This window comes from Geotrypetes seraphini, chromosome 5 (assembly GCF_902459505.1).
Source record: "Geotrypetes seraphini chromosome 5, aGeoSer1.1, whole genome shotgun sequence".
Lineage (NCBI taxonomy): Eukaryota > Metazoa > Chordata > Amphibia > Gymnophiona > Dermophiidae > Geotrypetes > Geotrypetes seraphini.
This window is the reverse complement of record NC_047088.1, coordinates 41,221,743-41,239,034: the sequence shown is the minus strand read 5'-3', so window position 1 is coordinate 41,239,034 and position 17,292 is coordinate 41,221,743. Positions and strand designations below refer to the sequence as shown.

The 17,292-nt window shown below is 50.3% G+C and overlaps 1 protein-coding gene across 1 annotated transcript in view; it reads left to right on the top strand.

The window, feature by feature from the left end:
• The window catches only part of LOC117360557 (transmembrane 9 superfamily member 2-like), a 198,770-nt gene that overhangs the window by 11,420 nt on the left and 170,058 nt on the right, over nucleotides 1–17,292 (top strand). The window contains exon 4 of the mRNA XM_033944480.1: nucleotides 2,735–2,862. Within this exon, the coding sequence (XP_033800371.1) occupies nucleotides 2,735–2,862 (128 nt within the window). The remainder of the gene's footprint in view (nucleotides 1–2,734; nucleotides 2,863–17,292) is intronic.

Below are 17,292 nucleotides of genomic sequence, written 5' to 3'. Positions count from 1 at the left end.
TATTCTCTTAGATTAATAGTTTGGTGGGAGCAGATAGAAAATTTCTCTAAGCAGCTGGCTAGCACTATACATATAGCTCTGGGGATCAGTGTCCCAGAACCCTGAATATACTGGTAAAGGAGGAATTTCTATTTATCATATTTACCCTCTTTTTATCTCAGGGGTGTCCAACCTTTTGGCTTCCCTGGGCCGCAATGGCCCAAAAAATTTTTTCTGGGGCCAAACAACACTAACACTAGCTGATGAGCAAAAAAAAGGTTGATTAGGTCCCAAATTTGCAATCATTAATATAGAAGATGTACGTATCTAATAATAAACTTCATTAAAGGGACACTGTGGCAGGGAACCCAAAAAAGCAGTAATCTTCAACTAAATCTCTTTCCAGTGTTTGCTGTCCATTTTTTTTCTCCTCTTCTCTCGTTCCATTTCCTTCTTATGCCTGTCTCCAACGTATTGATTTTTCCCTTTCAGCTTTCTTAACTTTTTCTTTTCTGCCTCTGTCCACTCAAATCTTGCCTTCCTCTCTCACCCTTCTTCTTTTTAAATGTTCAGCTACCTCTCAATTCTCCATCTTCTCTCAGTCCCCTAGTTTCTCCCATTTTCCCATTCTCACTCCTTTCCCACTCTTCCCTTTTTCTTTTTAAATGTTCAGCTACCTCTCAATTCTCCATCTTCTTTCAGTCCCTAACTCTCCCATTTTCCCATCTCACTCCTTTCCCAGCATCCTATTCCCTTCTATCTACTCCCTATTACCACATTTCTACCACTGTACTAACGCTCTCTCTCTCATCTTGTCATCTTCCTTTTGACCTCATCCACATGGCTCATCACTTTCAGAATCCACTGGTCAGGCTATAACTTCCCTGCCCCTTTCTTTCCATCCCCTAGCATCAACTTATCCCAGCTCTCTTCCTTCCTGCCCTTCCATGGTTCCATCTCTCCTCCTCTATCTCCATGGTCCAATAACATTTTGCTCCCTCTCTTTTCTGTTTTTTTTTTCTTCTCTCCCCCCTTGATGCGAACAATGAAATGAAGAAAAAAAACAGAGAGATGCTGCATCTCTCTGCCTTCCATCCACAGGCCTAACATTTCTCCCTCCCACCCATCCCCAGATCCAACTTCTCTCCTTCTCTTCCCAACTGCCCCCATCTCTCCCCCTGCCTGCCTCCTTCCCCAGGTCCACCATTTCTTCTTTCTCTTCCCAACAAGAATCTCTTTCTCTCTTCCCACACCAAGTCCAACTTCTCTCCCTTCAGACCATTGCCCCACCCATCTCTCTCTCACTCTGTTTCTGGTCCCATAACTCTCCCCCCATTGCCCAAACTGCACTTCCTTTTAGTACCCCCCCCAAAAAAAAAAGTCCAGGAGGCTTCCTCGGCCCCACATGTTCTCTCCCCTTCTCTCTGTGCCCCATGCATCTCTATCTCACTCCTCTCCCACCAACCATGTCCAATAATTCTCTCTCTGTCTCCGTCCCTCCTCACTCTCTGCCCAACAGTTCTCCTCTTCTTTATCTCCCCAATTGCACCATTTCTTTCCCTCTCTCAGACATCCAATTCTCCCTTTCTATTATCTCCCTCATCTCTGCATCTCTTCCCTCACTTCCCTCCATTCTTCCATCTTATGGCTCATGCTTCCCTCTATCTTTCCCTTCATTCTGTGTCCTAAGTTCATGCACCTCCCTCCTTCCATCATTTTTCTTAAGTCTGTGCTCCCTCCCTCTCAAGTCTCACGCCCTTCTCCCTCCTCCCTTCTGTGCCCCTGGTGTTTACCTTCAGGCTGGCTCCCTCCTCACTGCTAGTAGTAATTTTTGCTGAAAGCCCGCGGGCAGCGCCTCCCTTTCAAATTCCAACATGCCCTTCTCCCTCCCTCCATTCTGTGCCCTGGGTGTTTACCTTCAGGCTGGCTTCCCTCCTCACTGCTAGTCATTTATTTTGCTGAAAGCCGCGTGCAGCGCCCTCCCTCTCAAGTCCTAACACACCCTTCTCCCTCCCTTCTGTGCTGTGGGTGTTTACCATCCTGCCTGCTCCCTCCTCCATCTTGCTGCAGCGTTTGCTTAAAGCCGTGGGCAGGGGCTTCCCACGCGCCTCCTGCGGCTTGATCTGGAAGCGTTCCCTCTGACGTCGTGACGTCAGAGGGAACACATCTGGGTCATTTGCAAGAGGCGCATAGGATCCACTGCCCACGCTTTGAGCAAATGCTGCAGCAAGAAAATTTAGCCTCTTTATTTTTAAAGAATAATTTCAAAATCAATTTCCTTAGCAACAGCAGCAGATGAATCCAGAGGACCAATGGGATAGCACACATCTACTAGCAGGCAGAGATAGAGAAAACTGATTAACAGATCAATTTCCTTAGCAACAGCAGCAGATGAATCCAGAAACCAATGGGATAGCACACATCTACCGCCTGCTCAAAAGGAGGTAGTAACGGCTAGCTATTCCACGCGTTAAGGCTCTAATGCGGCTTTGTAAAAGGAGCCCTAAAGTCATTAAGCACTTATCATTTTCCCAGGTTGGCTCGTCTAGGCTCTTTGTGGCTCCCAAGGGGCAGGAAGCTAGCAGTAAGAGCAAATTTCACCATTTGCAAGACATTGTTTTAAATGTTACTTTAAAATAGTAGAATAAAATGTTCTAAAGACAAATTTATTTTCTTCACTGATATGTTTTTGTGTCTTACACTCTTGGGAGTAAACTGATTTGTTTGTTTATTTTTCCCCCCTTTTTACTTATAGTTTAAGTTTGGCAAAGAAGTCGTCTGTAAACCAACCTGTTACAAATCCTATAACCCTGCAGTGAAAGAGGATAATGACAAGCTGAATTTCTTGAAGAAAGGAATGCAACTAAATTATCAGCATCACTGGTGAGCTGGTGTGTTTGAGTTTGTAAAAGGGCAATGGAAAACTAATGGAATTTAGTATAATTTAGGGCTCCTTTTATGAAGCCGGCGTTAGCGACTTTTCATCAAGCGCTAACCCCTGTGCTGGCCCAAAAAACTACTGCCTGCTCAAGGGGAGGCAGTAGCAGCTAGTGGTTTAGCACGCACTATTATGCGCGTTAAACCGCTAGCGTGGCTTTGTAAAAGGATCCCTTAATGAACCATGACTTTTTTTTTGTCTGTCATCTTTATTAAGCAGAACAAAGAACAATACAGTCTTGAGAAACAAAACAGTCAACACAAGAACATGATAACAACAGTCTGCGAGACAAGAGAAAACAGTTTTGAAATTTTACCCCCCTCCCCCCCTGAAATCAGGCATGTACTAGAGGAAAATTATGTTTCCACTATCACTGCACAGTTATTGGGTGAGATGAGATGCCCAGAGAGAGAACACAGGCAGTGACAAAATTTGTTATAAATTAAGTAAGTAGCTACACGCAGCAGAGGTTAGAGCAGTGGTCTCAAACTCAAACCCTTTGCAGGGCCACATTTTGGATTTGTAGGTACTTTGAGGGCCGCAGAAAAAATAGTTAGTATCTTATTAAAGAAATGACAATTTTTTCATGAGGTAAAGTTTTTATAAATTTTTCCTTTAACTGTTAAAGAGCCAAAAGAACATCCTTTAAAGAATGGAAAAAAGATCCGAATAAAGAAAATAAGAAGAAACACAAGCACTGGCAAGTTAAATGCAAAGCATTGATAAAGACAGCTAAGAAAGAATATGAAGAGAAACTTGCAAAAGAGGCAAAAACTCATAGCAGTTTTTTTAGGTACATCGGAAGCAGAAAACCTGTGAAGGGAATCTGTGGGACTGTTGGATGATCAAGGAGCGAAAGGGCCGCTCAGGGATGATAAGGCCATAGTGGAAAGACTGAATGAATTCTTTGCTTTAGTCTTTACGGAAGAAGATGTAAGAGCTGAACTGGAAATGGTTTTTCAAGGGTGATGATGCGGAAGAACTGAAAAATCTCAGTGAATCTGGAAGATGTACTGAGCCAAATCGACAAGTTAAAAAGTGATAAATCACTAGGACTGGATGGTATACATCCCAGGGTATTAAAAGAACTCAAAAATGAAATTGCTGATTTGCTGTTAGTGATCTGTAAACTGTCGCTAAAATTGTCTGTAGTACTCGAAGATTGGAGGGTGGCCAATGTTACGCTGATTTTTAAAAAGGGCAAAATGGTAGAAACGAATATAAAATTTAAAATTATAGAATACGTAGACAAACATGATTTAATGAGACGGAGTCAGTACGGGTTCAGCCGAGGGAGATCTTTTCTCACAAATTTGCTTGACTTCTTTGAAGGTGTGAATAAACATGTGAATAAAGATGAGCCGGTTTATATAGTACATCTAAATTTTCAGAAAGCACCCATGTGGCTTTGCCTCTCTCTTCTCCTTTGGTGTCCCCTCTTCCCTTGTCCAAGTGCCCGCGGGTGGCTTGGGTTGTGGATTGGTGGTCAGAGGAGCATGTTGGCCTAAATGAGGACCTGTACCCTTTTTAGGAATTCCAGGATCCTCCCGAGGGGATGGCTGCTGGCAGTGGGGCGTTGCGTTTCCCACCCTCTGGCGACGAGGCGTCTGTGGTGCACCTTTTTCAGAGGGGTGAGCTCCCAGATCTGATTCAGCAGGTCTCATTAGTGCTGTGTTTTGAAGGAGTGCCACCGAAGACCTCGCATGTGGGGGACCCTAGTCTTAGGGGGATCCGTACTGTTTCCCGCTCTTTTCCTCTGCATTGAGATATTCGGGATTTTGTACTGGCGCAGTGAAATGCGCGCCATGGCTCGTTTGTATCCCATCCCGGAGGGGGATAGGGCTACTTTAAAGTCGCCAGTGGTGGATGCGGTGGTCTCATCGATTGCTAAGCGGCATACCGTGCCAGTTGAGGGCGGTTCTGCCTTATGGGACTCTAAGGAGTGTAAGTTGGGAGACCATTCTTAAGCAGAATTTTGATGTCTCTGCCTTGGGGGTCTAGGCAGCTATATGTGGGGGGCTGGTGGTTTGCGCCATGTTTCAGTGGGTCGAGCGTGTCCTGGATCGCGAGTCTGATGACTGGTCCTTGGTGGATCAGGAGGTGGCTAGATTGAGATGGCTGCATCGTTCCTCTCAGTTGTCTCTATGACTTGGTGCAGACATCAGCCAAGTCTATGGCTTTTGGAGTGTCCGTGTGACACATCGTGTGGTTTTGCGCTTGGTCGTGCGGGTGCTGCACCCAAAACTAAGCTTACCAAATTTCCCTTTCGGGGTCTTTTTTGTTTTGAGAGGACTTAGATAAGTTGGTTCAGACTCTGAAAGACTCTAAGGTGCCTTGATGAGGTGCCTGAGGACTGTGCCCGCCCGGTGTCTCAGGGTGGCACTGCCAGCGGTCTTCTGCGGGAGTTCCGCACATATCGCCCTGGGTGTGGGGCTGGTACTTGCCAGGCTTTGGGTTTTCCTGGGGTCGGTTTTATCAGCGCATTGCATTCCTTTTAGGGGGCCCATTGTAGGGCTGGGAATCCCTTTGCCGGTTTCCTTTGATGCCCGTCCTGCACAATGACTTTTTGCTGGCACCCCTTGGGAGGGTGCCTGGCTTTGCAAATTTTTTCCCCAAGTGGGCCGAGATCACGTCCGATCAGTGGGTCCTGGAGGTGGTGCGGAATGGTTATGCTCTGGAGTTTGCCCGCTCTCTGCCAGATCATTTTCTAGCCTTTCTGTGTCAGGCGGCATGGAAGACACAGGCCTTTCGCCAGACCCTTCAATGCTTGCTAGATCTCGGAGCAGTTGTTCCAGTGCCCCCTCAGGAGTGCGGCACCGGTAGGTGCTTGATTTACTTTGTAGTGTCCAAGAAGGAGGGGACTTTTCGGCCCATCCTAGATTTAACAGGGGTCAACCGGGCTCTCAGAATTCCTTTTTTTCACATGGAAACACTGTGGTCTGTCATTCTGGCTGTTCAGTCGGGGGAGTTCCTGACTTCTCTCGATCTGATGGAGGCCTACTTGCATGTTCCCATTCGGCCTCCCTTCAGCTCTTCCTTCGTTTTGCAATCTTAAGGTCAGCATTATCGGTTCTGTGCGCTTCCCTTTGGCCTGGCCATGGCTCCCCGGATGTTCACCAAGGTGATGATGATCGTCGCGGCTGCTTTGCGGTCAGAGGGCATTCTGGTGCATCCCTACCTGGACGACTGGTTGATTCAGGCGAAGTTGTTGCAGGAGAGTGTCAGCCTAGAGGCCTATGGGAGATTATATCAATCTGGCTCTGGCAATGGGAAGACAGATAGACCCTTAGTGCAGGGAGACTGTGTTAAGTTTCCCTGATATGGTTTTAAGTTTCCCTGATTGAATCATGACTAGCTAAAAGGTGTTAATGTCTGATTAAAAGGGTGCTTAGGTCCAAGTGCACAGATCAAGAAACAAAGAAGCCAGAGACCTAATCCCATCACCATGCTTGCAGGTATTACACCCTCCTTTGTCAATTAAATTAACCATTGTCTCAAACAGTTTACAAATTCTAAACAGAAAGATACTGGGAGATACAATATTTTCTCTATTCAGAATAAGATTCCAAGGTATAAAAGCCTGCTCTCTGTTCTATCAATAGGTGTCTCTTTTCCTATCAAGCTATCAGGAGAGGGGTCTTGGCCCTCTCTCTCTCTCTTTCTATCTAGCTATCTCTTGGCTCTTGGCTTGGCACTCTGGTTCTCTCTTGAGCTCTCTCTATCTCTCTGTCTATCCTTCTCTTTATCTATGGAACACGAAACATCACCCATCCCCCTCTCTCTCTCTGCCTTTCCCTGAAACTTCACGCTTCCTTCTGGATTCTGTAAGGCAGTGAGACTGCTTTGCTCTCTGCTTAAGTGTAATGCTCTCTGCTTAATTGTAATGCTTATAAATATTACTTTTCTGTAAGCCTATTTCTATAATATATTCTTTATATAATCACCCCTGGCTGTGCCTTCTTATTCTACTACCTGGTGAGGTCATCGGTGAGGGAACTGAACCTGGGACCTGGCGTTGGTCAGTGCGCATTTCACTTAACCCCTACCACCATACATTGGTGGGGGCAACTAACCGAAACTGACATTTTGGGGGCTAACCTCCAACCTAACATTGTGGGGGGTGCGACCATCCTTACATTTTATTAAACTGACAGAGAGCACCTGGGTTACGGCTCGGATGGAGGAGTTTCTCCAGTCGCTGGGATTGGTGGTCATCCTTTCCAAGAGTTGGTTGGTCCCATCTCAGTATCTGGAGTACCTTGGGGTTCTGTTCGACACCTACTTGGGGATGGTCTTCCTTCCAGAGGCCCGGGTAAGCAAATTGCAATCTCAGATTTGCCTCCTTATGGTGTCCCGGTGTCCTCGGGCGCAGGATTTCCTCCAGGTCTTGGGGGTCGATGGTGGCTTCCCTAGATGTAGTAAGGAGGGCACGAGCCCTCATGCGTCCTCTTCAGTTTGCTGTGCTCCGGAGGTGGTTGCCCCAGAAGCACAGTTTGGATCTCCCTGTTCCTCTGCGAGGCTTGGTGCACTGCAGTCTTCGCTGGTGGCTCCAGACCTCTCATCTTGTTCAAGGGACGAGTCTGGACCAACCACAGTGGATGGTGCTTCTCACAGATGCCAGTCTCCTCGGTTGGGGAGCTCAGTGTCTCCGTCACTCAGCTCAGGGCATCTGGTCCTGGTCGATCAATGTGTTGGAGACCAGAGCCATCTGTCTGGCGCTGTTAGCCTTCTGCTCCTTCTTTTCGAGCAAGTCAGTTTGAGTTCTGTCAGACAATGCCACGGCGGTGGCTTACGTCAATCGTCAGGGAGGCACCAAGAGCACTCAGGTAGCGCAGGAGGCGGCTCTGCTCATGGTCTGGGCAGAGTCCCACCTTCAGGACATCTCGGCCTCCCACATAGCCGGAGTGGAGAATGTTCAGACAGACTTCCTCAGTCGTCACGTGCTGGATCCCGGAGAGTGGTGTCTAAGCCCTGTGGCCTTTCAGTTGATAGTGCAGTCATGGGGTCAGCCCCTGATGGACCTGATGGCCCCGAGTGTCAACGCCAAACTGCCCCGCTTCTTCAGTCGTTGCAGAGACGGTCAGGCCGAGGGTCTGGATGCTCTGGTTCAACCATGGTCAACGGAGGGGCTGTTGTATGTGTTCCCTCCGTGGCCATTAGTGGGCAGAGTTCCCCGCATCATTCACCATCTGGGTCTTGTGGTTCTGGTGGCTCCGGATTGACCTCGATGTCTGTGGTACGCGGATCTGGTGAGGCATCTGGTGGCGGATCCTCTTCCTCTGCCTCTCTTGGACAACCTTCTGACGCAGGGAACCATTCCAATGTTCAATCCGGATCCCTTATGTCTTACGGCTTGGCTCTTGAAAAGGGTCGCCTAGGTAAGAAATGGTATTCAGATAAAATGATCTCAACTCTCTTGGGGTCCCGGAGGCTTTCCACCTCTCGGGCTTATGTGAGGGTTTGGCATCTATTTGAGGAGTGGTGTGATGTGCGTGGGTGGTCTCTTTTCATGCTTCCCTGCCTAACATCTTAGAGTTCTTGCAGGATGGCCTGGATAGGGGACTGGCTTGGTCTCTCCGGGTTCAGCTTGCAGCCTTGTCAGCCTTTCATGGGTTGTTGAAAGGTCAGCGTTCGACTGCCATTCCTGATGTGATTCGCTTCTTGTGGGCGGCCAAATTGCTCAAGCCTCCCTTATGACCCTCTTTACCATCTTGGGATCTGAATCTGGTTCTGTCAGTGCTAGTGCGCCCTCCTTTTGAACCGTTGGGCAACTGCTCTTTGAAGGACCTTACTCTTAAAGTGGTCTTCTTGGTGGCCATTACTTTAGATAGGCATGTTTCTGAGCTGCAGGCTTTCTCTTGTAGGGCTCCCTTCTTGGAGTTTTCTAGGGAGCAGGTTGTTTTGAGGCCTGCTCCTTTTTTTCTGCCAAAGGTAGTTTCTCCTTTTCATGTCAATCAGGCAGTGGTCCTCCTGTTGGGTAATCGGGAGGGCTCTTATCCCAGGACAAGCAGGCAGGTATTCTCACTAGTGGGTGATGTCATCCGACAGAGCCCCGATACGGACATCTTGCAAGCATGTCTTGCTTGAAGAAACTCAGAAGTTTCGAGATGCCCGCACCGCGCATGCGCCAGTGCCTTCCCGCCCGATGGTCCGGGCGTGTCTCCTCAGTTCTTTTCTTCCGCGGAGCTGAGAAGTCTTTCTTCAATTTCGTGCCCATTGAATCTCGTTTTTTGCCTTCTGTTTTGCCGCGGGTTGAGTTCTTTTGGCTCTCCTGTGCATTTGTTTCTTTCTTTGTTATCATTTAAAATAAAATAAAATAAAATTTTTTTCTTCCGACACCGGGTCGGCCGCGTGGCTGAGGCCCCGCGCCTTCGACCTTGCGGCGGAACTTTTCCGGCCTATGTCCCAGCCGATTACCGGTTTTAAAAAGTGTAGCAAGTGCCAGCGCGCGATTTCGCTCACAGACCCTCATCGACGCTGCTTACAGTGTCTGGGACCGGATCACTTCCCCGAAATCGTGCCGGCCTTGCTCCACTTTGACGGCGAGAGTGTTTAAGCGCCGCTGTCTGCTGTGGGAGTCCATGTTCAAGATGGAAGCTATCGTTGGATCCTTCAGCTTCGACATCGACATCGACATGGTGCTTCGACTCCATCGGCGAAGCCCGCTGCCTCCCCGGCTGCTTCGGGCCTCCTGAAACCGGCATCGTTCACGCCGGTTTCGGCCTCGACTTCGGCGCCGGTGCCTTCCTCCGTCTCCTCGGAGCAGGTATCGACTCCTACAGTTCCACCGGTGGTGCTTAAAGTGCCGAAGGCTGGCAAGCTGAAGCATGCGACACCGAAAGAGCGCGGAGGACCGTGCGGAAGGGCCCACCTTTTGGTGCGGATCCCTCCATATCGGCTTCGTTGAAGTCCCTTCTGGAGGCTCAGTTTGTGGAACTCATGCACACCATGGGACCCCGGCTGATTGCCTCGATCCAGGGTGACCTTCCGGTTCCGAGGGGCGGACCGCCCCCTCCTCCTCCGCCGGCGCCGCATGACCTCGTTGCTCGGCGAGGAGGAGCGGCGTGCGGTGTCCGGGTCCTCGAGGAGGTCCTCGGTTGGTGCTATGCCTCCATTTGGAACCGATTCCCTCGAGGAAGGCCGTCCTTAGTGATATGCCTCCTTTGGAGCCTATTCCCTCGAGGAAAGCTTCGCTTAGCGACTTGCCTCCCTTGGAACCTATTACCCCCGCCCCATGACACAGTGTGGCATCCACCTTCGAGGCCTCCCAGTCCTGGGCATAGCAGGAAGCAGGACGAGTTCTTCCGAACCCCCTATCAAGCTTGGGCGTCGTCGGGGGAGGCTTCGACTCTTCCGCCTCTGCGATCAACGGCATCGAGTCCGATCTGTTCCTTGAGGCGTCTGACCAGGTTTCTCACAGACGGGCTCGATCCCCTTCCAGGCATCGAGAGGGGCATCGATCCAGACACTCTTCGAGGCATTCTCTCGACACTCGACCGTCTCGCCTCAGAAGAAGTTGCCTCGGATGGGGTATGCTGCTTCGGCTGGGTCTCCACCTCCAGATCCGGAGCTCGAGGACCCCGAGGTTTTCTACTCGCCTTGTTGCTCACAAGCCTCTGTGGAACCCGAAGCCTCGTCTTCTTCCAGTCCTTCTCGTAAACCGGCCACGGCGGACCAGCTGTCTTTTTCCTCATTCCTCAGACAGATGGCGGATGACATGGACATTACCCTCGATGCTGGGTCTCGATACTCCAAGGAGTACCTTGATACCATGCACTTGCCTCGTCCTCCGGCCGAGTCCTTGCGCCTTCCTCTGCACAAGCTCCTCGACCAAACTTTCATGAGGTGCTTCGAGTCTCCTTACTCTATCCCTGCGGTCCCTGGAAAATTGGATGCTCGGTACCGCACGGTGCATCATAAGGGCTTCGAGGGTCCTCAGCTTTCTCACCAGTCCCTCCTGGTCGAATCCTCGCTCAAGCGGTCTCATCCTGGCCAGGTCTATGCTTCAGTGCCTCCGGGCCGCGAGGGGCAGAACCATGGATAAGTTTGGTCGACGCATCTATCAGAATTGTATGATGACGTCCCGAGTCCTGAATTACAATTTCCACTTTGGCAGCCTACTTGGAATTTTTTCTGCCTGTGCTTCGGAAATTCACACCATACATCGAGACCCAGGCTCGGTTTGAGTTTGAGGAAGTGGTTGCTTCGCTGTCCCAACTTCGACTTCAGTTGATGCAATCTGCCTATGATGCGTTCGAGCTCTCCGCCCGAGCGGCGGCCTGCTCGGTAGCGATGCGTCGGTTGGCCTGGTTGCGGACCATTGACATGGACCCCAATCTTCAGGACTGCCTGGCGAACGTCCCGTGTGCGGGGGCGGATCTTTTTGACGAATCCATCGAGACAGTCACGAAGAAATTGTCTGATCATGAAAAGTCCTTCCAGTCTATTCTTAAGCCGAAGCCTAAGCCTCAACAGTCTCGATCCTCTCGTCCACCATTGATTTATCAGCGGCGTTATCAACCGAGGCAAACTCCACCTGCGAGGCAACCGGCGAAGCGACAGCCTCCTCAGAAGGGTCAGCCGAAGTCTCAATCGCCTGCCTGTCCCTAAAGCCACTCAGCCTTTTTGACTGTTTTGTCGAGGGCATAACCAACCTCGTTCTGCCTCCCCCTGTTTTTCCCATCGGAGGGCACCTCCATCATTTTTATCATCGCTGGGAGGCCATAACATCCGACCTTTGGGTCCTTACTATCGTCAGGGAAGGATACTCTCTCCATTTCCATCGGGTCCCTACGGACCACCCTCCAAGAGAGTATCCTTCCAACTTGACTCAGACCGCCCTTCTTCTTCAGGAAGCTCAGGCTTTGCTCCGGCTTCGTGCCGTAGAGCCGGTCCCTACGGACCAATTGAACCAGGAGTTTTACTCCCGGTACTTCCTTGTTCCAAAGAAGACGGGCGACCTGCGACCCATTTTGGACCTCAGGGTCCTCAACAAATTCCTAGTCAAGGAGAGGTTTCGCATGCTGACACTTGCTTCTCTCTACCCCCTCCTCGAGCAGGATGACTGGTTATGCTCTCTGGATCTCAAGGAGGCCTACACTCACATTCCCATTCATCCGGCCTCTCGCAAGTTCCTCAGATTTCGGGTGGGACGGCTCCATCTACAGTATCGAGTGCTTCCATTCGGGCCTGTCTTCATCCCCCAGAGTCTTCACGAAGTGTCTGGTGGTGGTGGCCGCAGCACTCAGGAACCAAGGTCTTCAGGTGTTTCCCTACCTCGACGACTGGCTGATCAAGGCTCCCTCGGCCTCAGGGGTCATCTCGGCGACCCTGTCCACAATTTTGTTCCTGCAGAGTTTGGGATTCGAGATCAACTTTCCCAAATCTCATCTACAACCGACCCAGTCTCTTCCCTTCATCGGGGCGGTCCTGGACACCATTCAGCTTCGGGCATTCCTTCCGCCTCAGCGCCTGGATACTCTTCTTCATCTCTGCCAGTCTGTGTCTTCTCGCCAGTTCCATCTCAGCGAGACACATGATGACCCTCCTGGGCCACATGGCCTCTACGGTTCATGTGACGCCGTTTGCCAGACTCCATCTCAGGATTCCTCAGTGGACCCTGGCGTCTCAATGGTCTCAGGTGTCGGATCCGTTTGACTCGACACATCATCGTCGCTCCTGCTCTTCGGCAGTCTCTACTTTGGTGGATGACCTCTTCGAATCTATCCAGAGGTTTGCTGTTTCACACTCCTCCCCATCAGAAGGTTCTCACAACCGATTCCTCGACCTATGCCTGGGGAGCACATCTGGATGGTCTTCGCACTCAGGGATTCTGGACCAGTGCGGACCGTCTCCATCAAATCAATCTTCTGGCGCTCAGAGCCATCTTCAATGCTCTTCAAGCTTTTCAACATCTGCTTCACGACATGGTGGTCCTCATTCGAACAGACAACCAGGTCGCCATGTATTATGTCAACAAGCAGGGGGGCACAGGGTCGGCCCCCCTCTGCCAGGAAGCTCTCAGAGTCTGGGATTGGGCGGGTCCGCCACAACACCTTCCTCAAAGCTGTCTACATTCAGGGGAAGGACAATGTTTTGGCAGACAACTTGAGTCATCTTCTACAACCTCACGAATGGACTCTCCATTCCAATCCTCTTCATCAGATCTTTGCAGAATGGGGGACGCCTCAGATAGACCTATTTGCGGCTCCCCAACCAGTGTTCCCGCTAAGCTGCGCTGGGGTGCGCTGACGCACAAAATATTACCTCGCAGCGCACAAGTTTCTCGTCACAGCGCACACAGTGTAGAGCACAGTTCTTCAACCGCCGGTCCGCAAACAAAATCTTGCCGGTCCGCGAAGGATTCGGTCCCCGCCGCAACGAAAGGCCGGCGTCAGCTGACTTGCAACTTCCTGTTGCAGTCGCTGTGCCGGGACTCCTGCCTTCCACCGCGTTTGCCTCCTGCCTTGTCTCCGCACCTCCAGACCAGCAGCGGCAGCTGTGTATGCTTTTAACTTCGGCACAGAGCTGCCCCTAATCAATAGTTTAGCGCGGTTTCATAAGGCAGCCTCGGGGCCTTTGCTAGGCCGGCCCACATCGCATCATCGAAGCGGGCCGGCTATCAAAGGCCCCGAGGCTGCCTCATGAAACCGCGCTAAACTATTGATTAGGGGCAGCTCTGTGCCGAAGTTAAAAGCATACAGAGCTGCCGCTGCTGTCTGAACTCTTGGGCCGCTGAAGGAGGGCAAAAAGCAGCTGTCCTGGAGGTTTCCCTTCCTCTCGCCTTTACAGGTTCCTTTTTCCACCTTTTTTTTTTTCCTTCAAACGGCAACGGGCCCCAGCATCGACATCAATCAAGTAAGTTCCACTGTCAATCAAGCGGTTCTGCTCGGCCAAAGCTTCCCCTGTGACATGAGCCACCCTCAGGGGAAAGAAAGTGACCCACAAAGGTGAGGGGAAGGGGGGCAGATGATGGAAGTTGGGGGGGGGGAGAGAGAGAGAGAGAGAGAAGGGGCAGATGATGGAATGGAGGAGATGAGAGAGAGAGAGAAGGGGACAGATGATGGAAGTGAGAAGAAGGGAGAGAGAGCAGAAGGCAGATGGATGTCAGTTGAGAAGGGAGAGCAGATGCTGAATGGAAGTGGGGAAAGAACACATACTGGATGGAAGGAGGAGATAAATAAAGGGGGAAGAAAATAGTAAGATAATGGAGGGGTGAGGGAAAGGGGTGACAAGCTGTGTGTAGACACAGTGAAAAGAGGGAAACGGGACTAAATAGTAAGAAAGAATTTAATTTAGATGGAGGCAGAAAATAGAGAAGGAAGACCAGAGAAGAAAAGGGAAGAGAGAGCAGAGAATGATCAGATCTGAGTGGAGGAAATGAGAAGAGAGATATGCTAAAAACCACAGGGGGGAGGGAAGGATAGAGATGCCAGACCATGAGGGGAACAGAAGGAAGATGATGGATGCTAGACCAAATTGGGGGGGGGGGGGGGAGGGGGCAGGAGGAGAGATGGCAGGGAAAGACAGACAGTGAATGGAAGGGGCAGATGCTGGACTGAAGAGACAGAGAAGGTTATCATGCTGCTGTACCGGGCCATGGTACGCCCTCACCTGGAGTACTGCGTCCAGCACTGGTACTTTAAGAAGGACACGGTACTACTCGAAAGGATCCAGAGAAGAGCAACTAAAATGGTTAAGGGGCTGGAGGAGTTGCCGTACAGCGAAAGATTAGAGAAACTGGGCCTCTTCTCCCTTGAGCAGAGGAGATTGAGAGGGGACATGATAGAAACATTCAAGGTACTGAAGGGAATAGACTTAGTAGCTAAGGCAGGGAGAACGAGAGGGCACTCTCTAAAGTTGAAAGGGGATAGATTCCATACAAATGTAAGGAAGTTCTGTGGTAGAAAGCAACATATTTATTTGGCTCATAACTTGCTGGCGCCCGATATTTTTAGCTCACAGTGAAAAAAGTTTGCTCACAACACCCGCCCGCTTAGAGGGAACACTGCCCACAACTTCAAACTGCCTCAGTTTTGCTCCAGGATTTACACTCCTCATCACCTCGAGGCAGATGCCTTTCTACTGGATTGGGGGAATCGCTTCCTGTATGCGTTTCCTCCATTTCCTCTCATTCAAAAGACTCTGGTCAAGTTGAGATCAGACCATGCCACCATGATTCTGATTGCTCCTCAGTGGCCCAGACAACCTTGGTTCTCCCTTCTACTTCAACTCAGCAGCAGGGAGCCGGTGCTTCTTCCAGTGTTTCCTTCACTTCTTACTCAACATCAAGGTTCACTGCTTCATCCCAACCTGCAGTCTCTCCACCTGACAGCTTGGTTCCTCTCAACGTAACCCCTCACCAGTTTTCCCAGGCGGTGAGGGATGTCTTGGAGGCTTCCAGGAAGCCCGCTACTCGTCAATGCTACTCCCAGAAGTGGACTAGATTTTCTTCTTGGTGTGTTTCCAATTCTAAGGAGCCTCAGCGAGCCTCTCTAATCCTCTGTATTGGACTATCTTCTACACCTGTCTCAGTCTGGTCTCAAGTCGACAATCTATACGAGTCCACCTGAGTGCTATTGCGGCTTTTCATCAGCCTCTACATGGGAAACCTCTCTCCTCTCATCCTGTGGTTTCCAGATTTATGAAAGGACTTTTTCATGTCAATCCTCCTCTCAAACCGCCTCCAGTGGTTTGGGACCTCAATGTTGTCCTTTCTCAGCTTATGAAACCTCCTTTTGAGCCTCTGAGAAAGGCTCCACTAAAGTTTCTCACTTGGAAAGTGGTTTTTCTGGTGGCCCTCACATCTGCTCGCAGGGTCAGTGAGCTTCAGGCCTTGGTGGCTGACCCACCTTTCACTGTATTCCATCATGACAAGGTGGTTCTCCGCACTCATCCGAAATTCCTACCTAAAGTGGTTTCTGAATTTCATCTCAACCAATCTATTGTACTTCCAGTGTTTTTTCCAAAGCCTCATTCTCATCCTGGAGAATCAGCTCTTCATACTCTGGACTGTAAACGTGCTTTGGCGTTCTACCTGGATCGCACTAAACCACACAGAACTGTTCCTCAACTTTTCGTCTCCTTTGATCCAAGCAAGTTGGGACGACCTGTATCGAAGCGCACCATCTCCAACTGGATGGCGGCTTGTATCTCTTTCTGCTATGCCCAGGCTGGATTACCCCTTTCCTGTAAGGTCACAGCCCATAAGGTCAGAGCAATGGCAGCCTCGGTAGCCTTCCTCAGATCGACACCGATTGAGGAGATTTGTAAGGCTGCCACTTGGTCCTCGGGTTCATACATTCACCTCTCATTATTGTCTGGATATTTTCTCCAGAAGGGATGGACAGTTTGGCCAAACAGTGTTACAAAATTTATTCTCCTAAGTTGCCAACTCTCCCACCATCCCATTGAGGTTAGCTTGGAGGTCACCCGCTAGTGAGAATACCTGCCATGCTTGTCCTTGGGAGTAAAGCAATGTTACTTACCGTAACAGTTGTTATCCAGGGACAGCAGGCAGCTATTCTCACTCCCACCCACCTCCCCTGGGTTGGCGCTTCTCTGCTAGCTACCTGAACTGAGGAGACACGCCCGGACCATCGGGCGGGAAGGCCTACTGGCGCATGCGCGGTGTGGGCATCTCGAAACTTCTGAGTTTCTTCAAGCAAGACATGCTTGCAAGATGTCCGTATCGGGGGCTCTGTCGGATGACATCACCCACTAGTGAGTAATAGCTGCCTGCTGTCCGGATAACAACTGTTACGGTAAGTAACAATGCTTTCTGAGCAGAAGCAGTTGCGCAAGTTAGATGTCGGTTGGGTTCTTTGCTCTTATGTGCAGAGGACCCTCGTCAGGGGGATGGTGCTTCTAAGGCTACTATTGCGCGCTGGATCAAGGAGCCTATTACTTCCGCTTATCTTCTGAAGAAGCCTGTGCCAGAATTTCTCCAGGCTCATTCCACTAGGGGTCAGACAGCTTCCTGGTCTGAATCTTCGCTAGGGCCTCCAGTGGCTGCAGTTGGTCTTCCTTGCATTCCTTTGTCAGACACTACCGGTAGGGCGTTCAGGGTGCGTCGGGACACAGCGGTCGGTGAGTATGTTCTGGTGTCGGCCCTTCGGGGGTTCCACCCATGATGGGAACTGCTTTGGTACTTCCCGCTTATAAGATTAACCTCTACTGGTCTGGAGAGTGCTAAAGAAGGAGAAATTAGGTTCTTACCTGCTAATTTACTTTCTTTTATCTTCTCCAGACAGGTAGAGGTCCCCACCCTGTCTATTGTCGTCGTGTTGTTGCTATTGCGTGGGCAGGTTTTGGATTTTGCTGTGGGTTCTAGTATTTTTCTAGGGCCAGGGAGAATTGAAGAGCAGTGGCTGTGG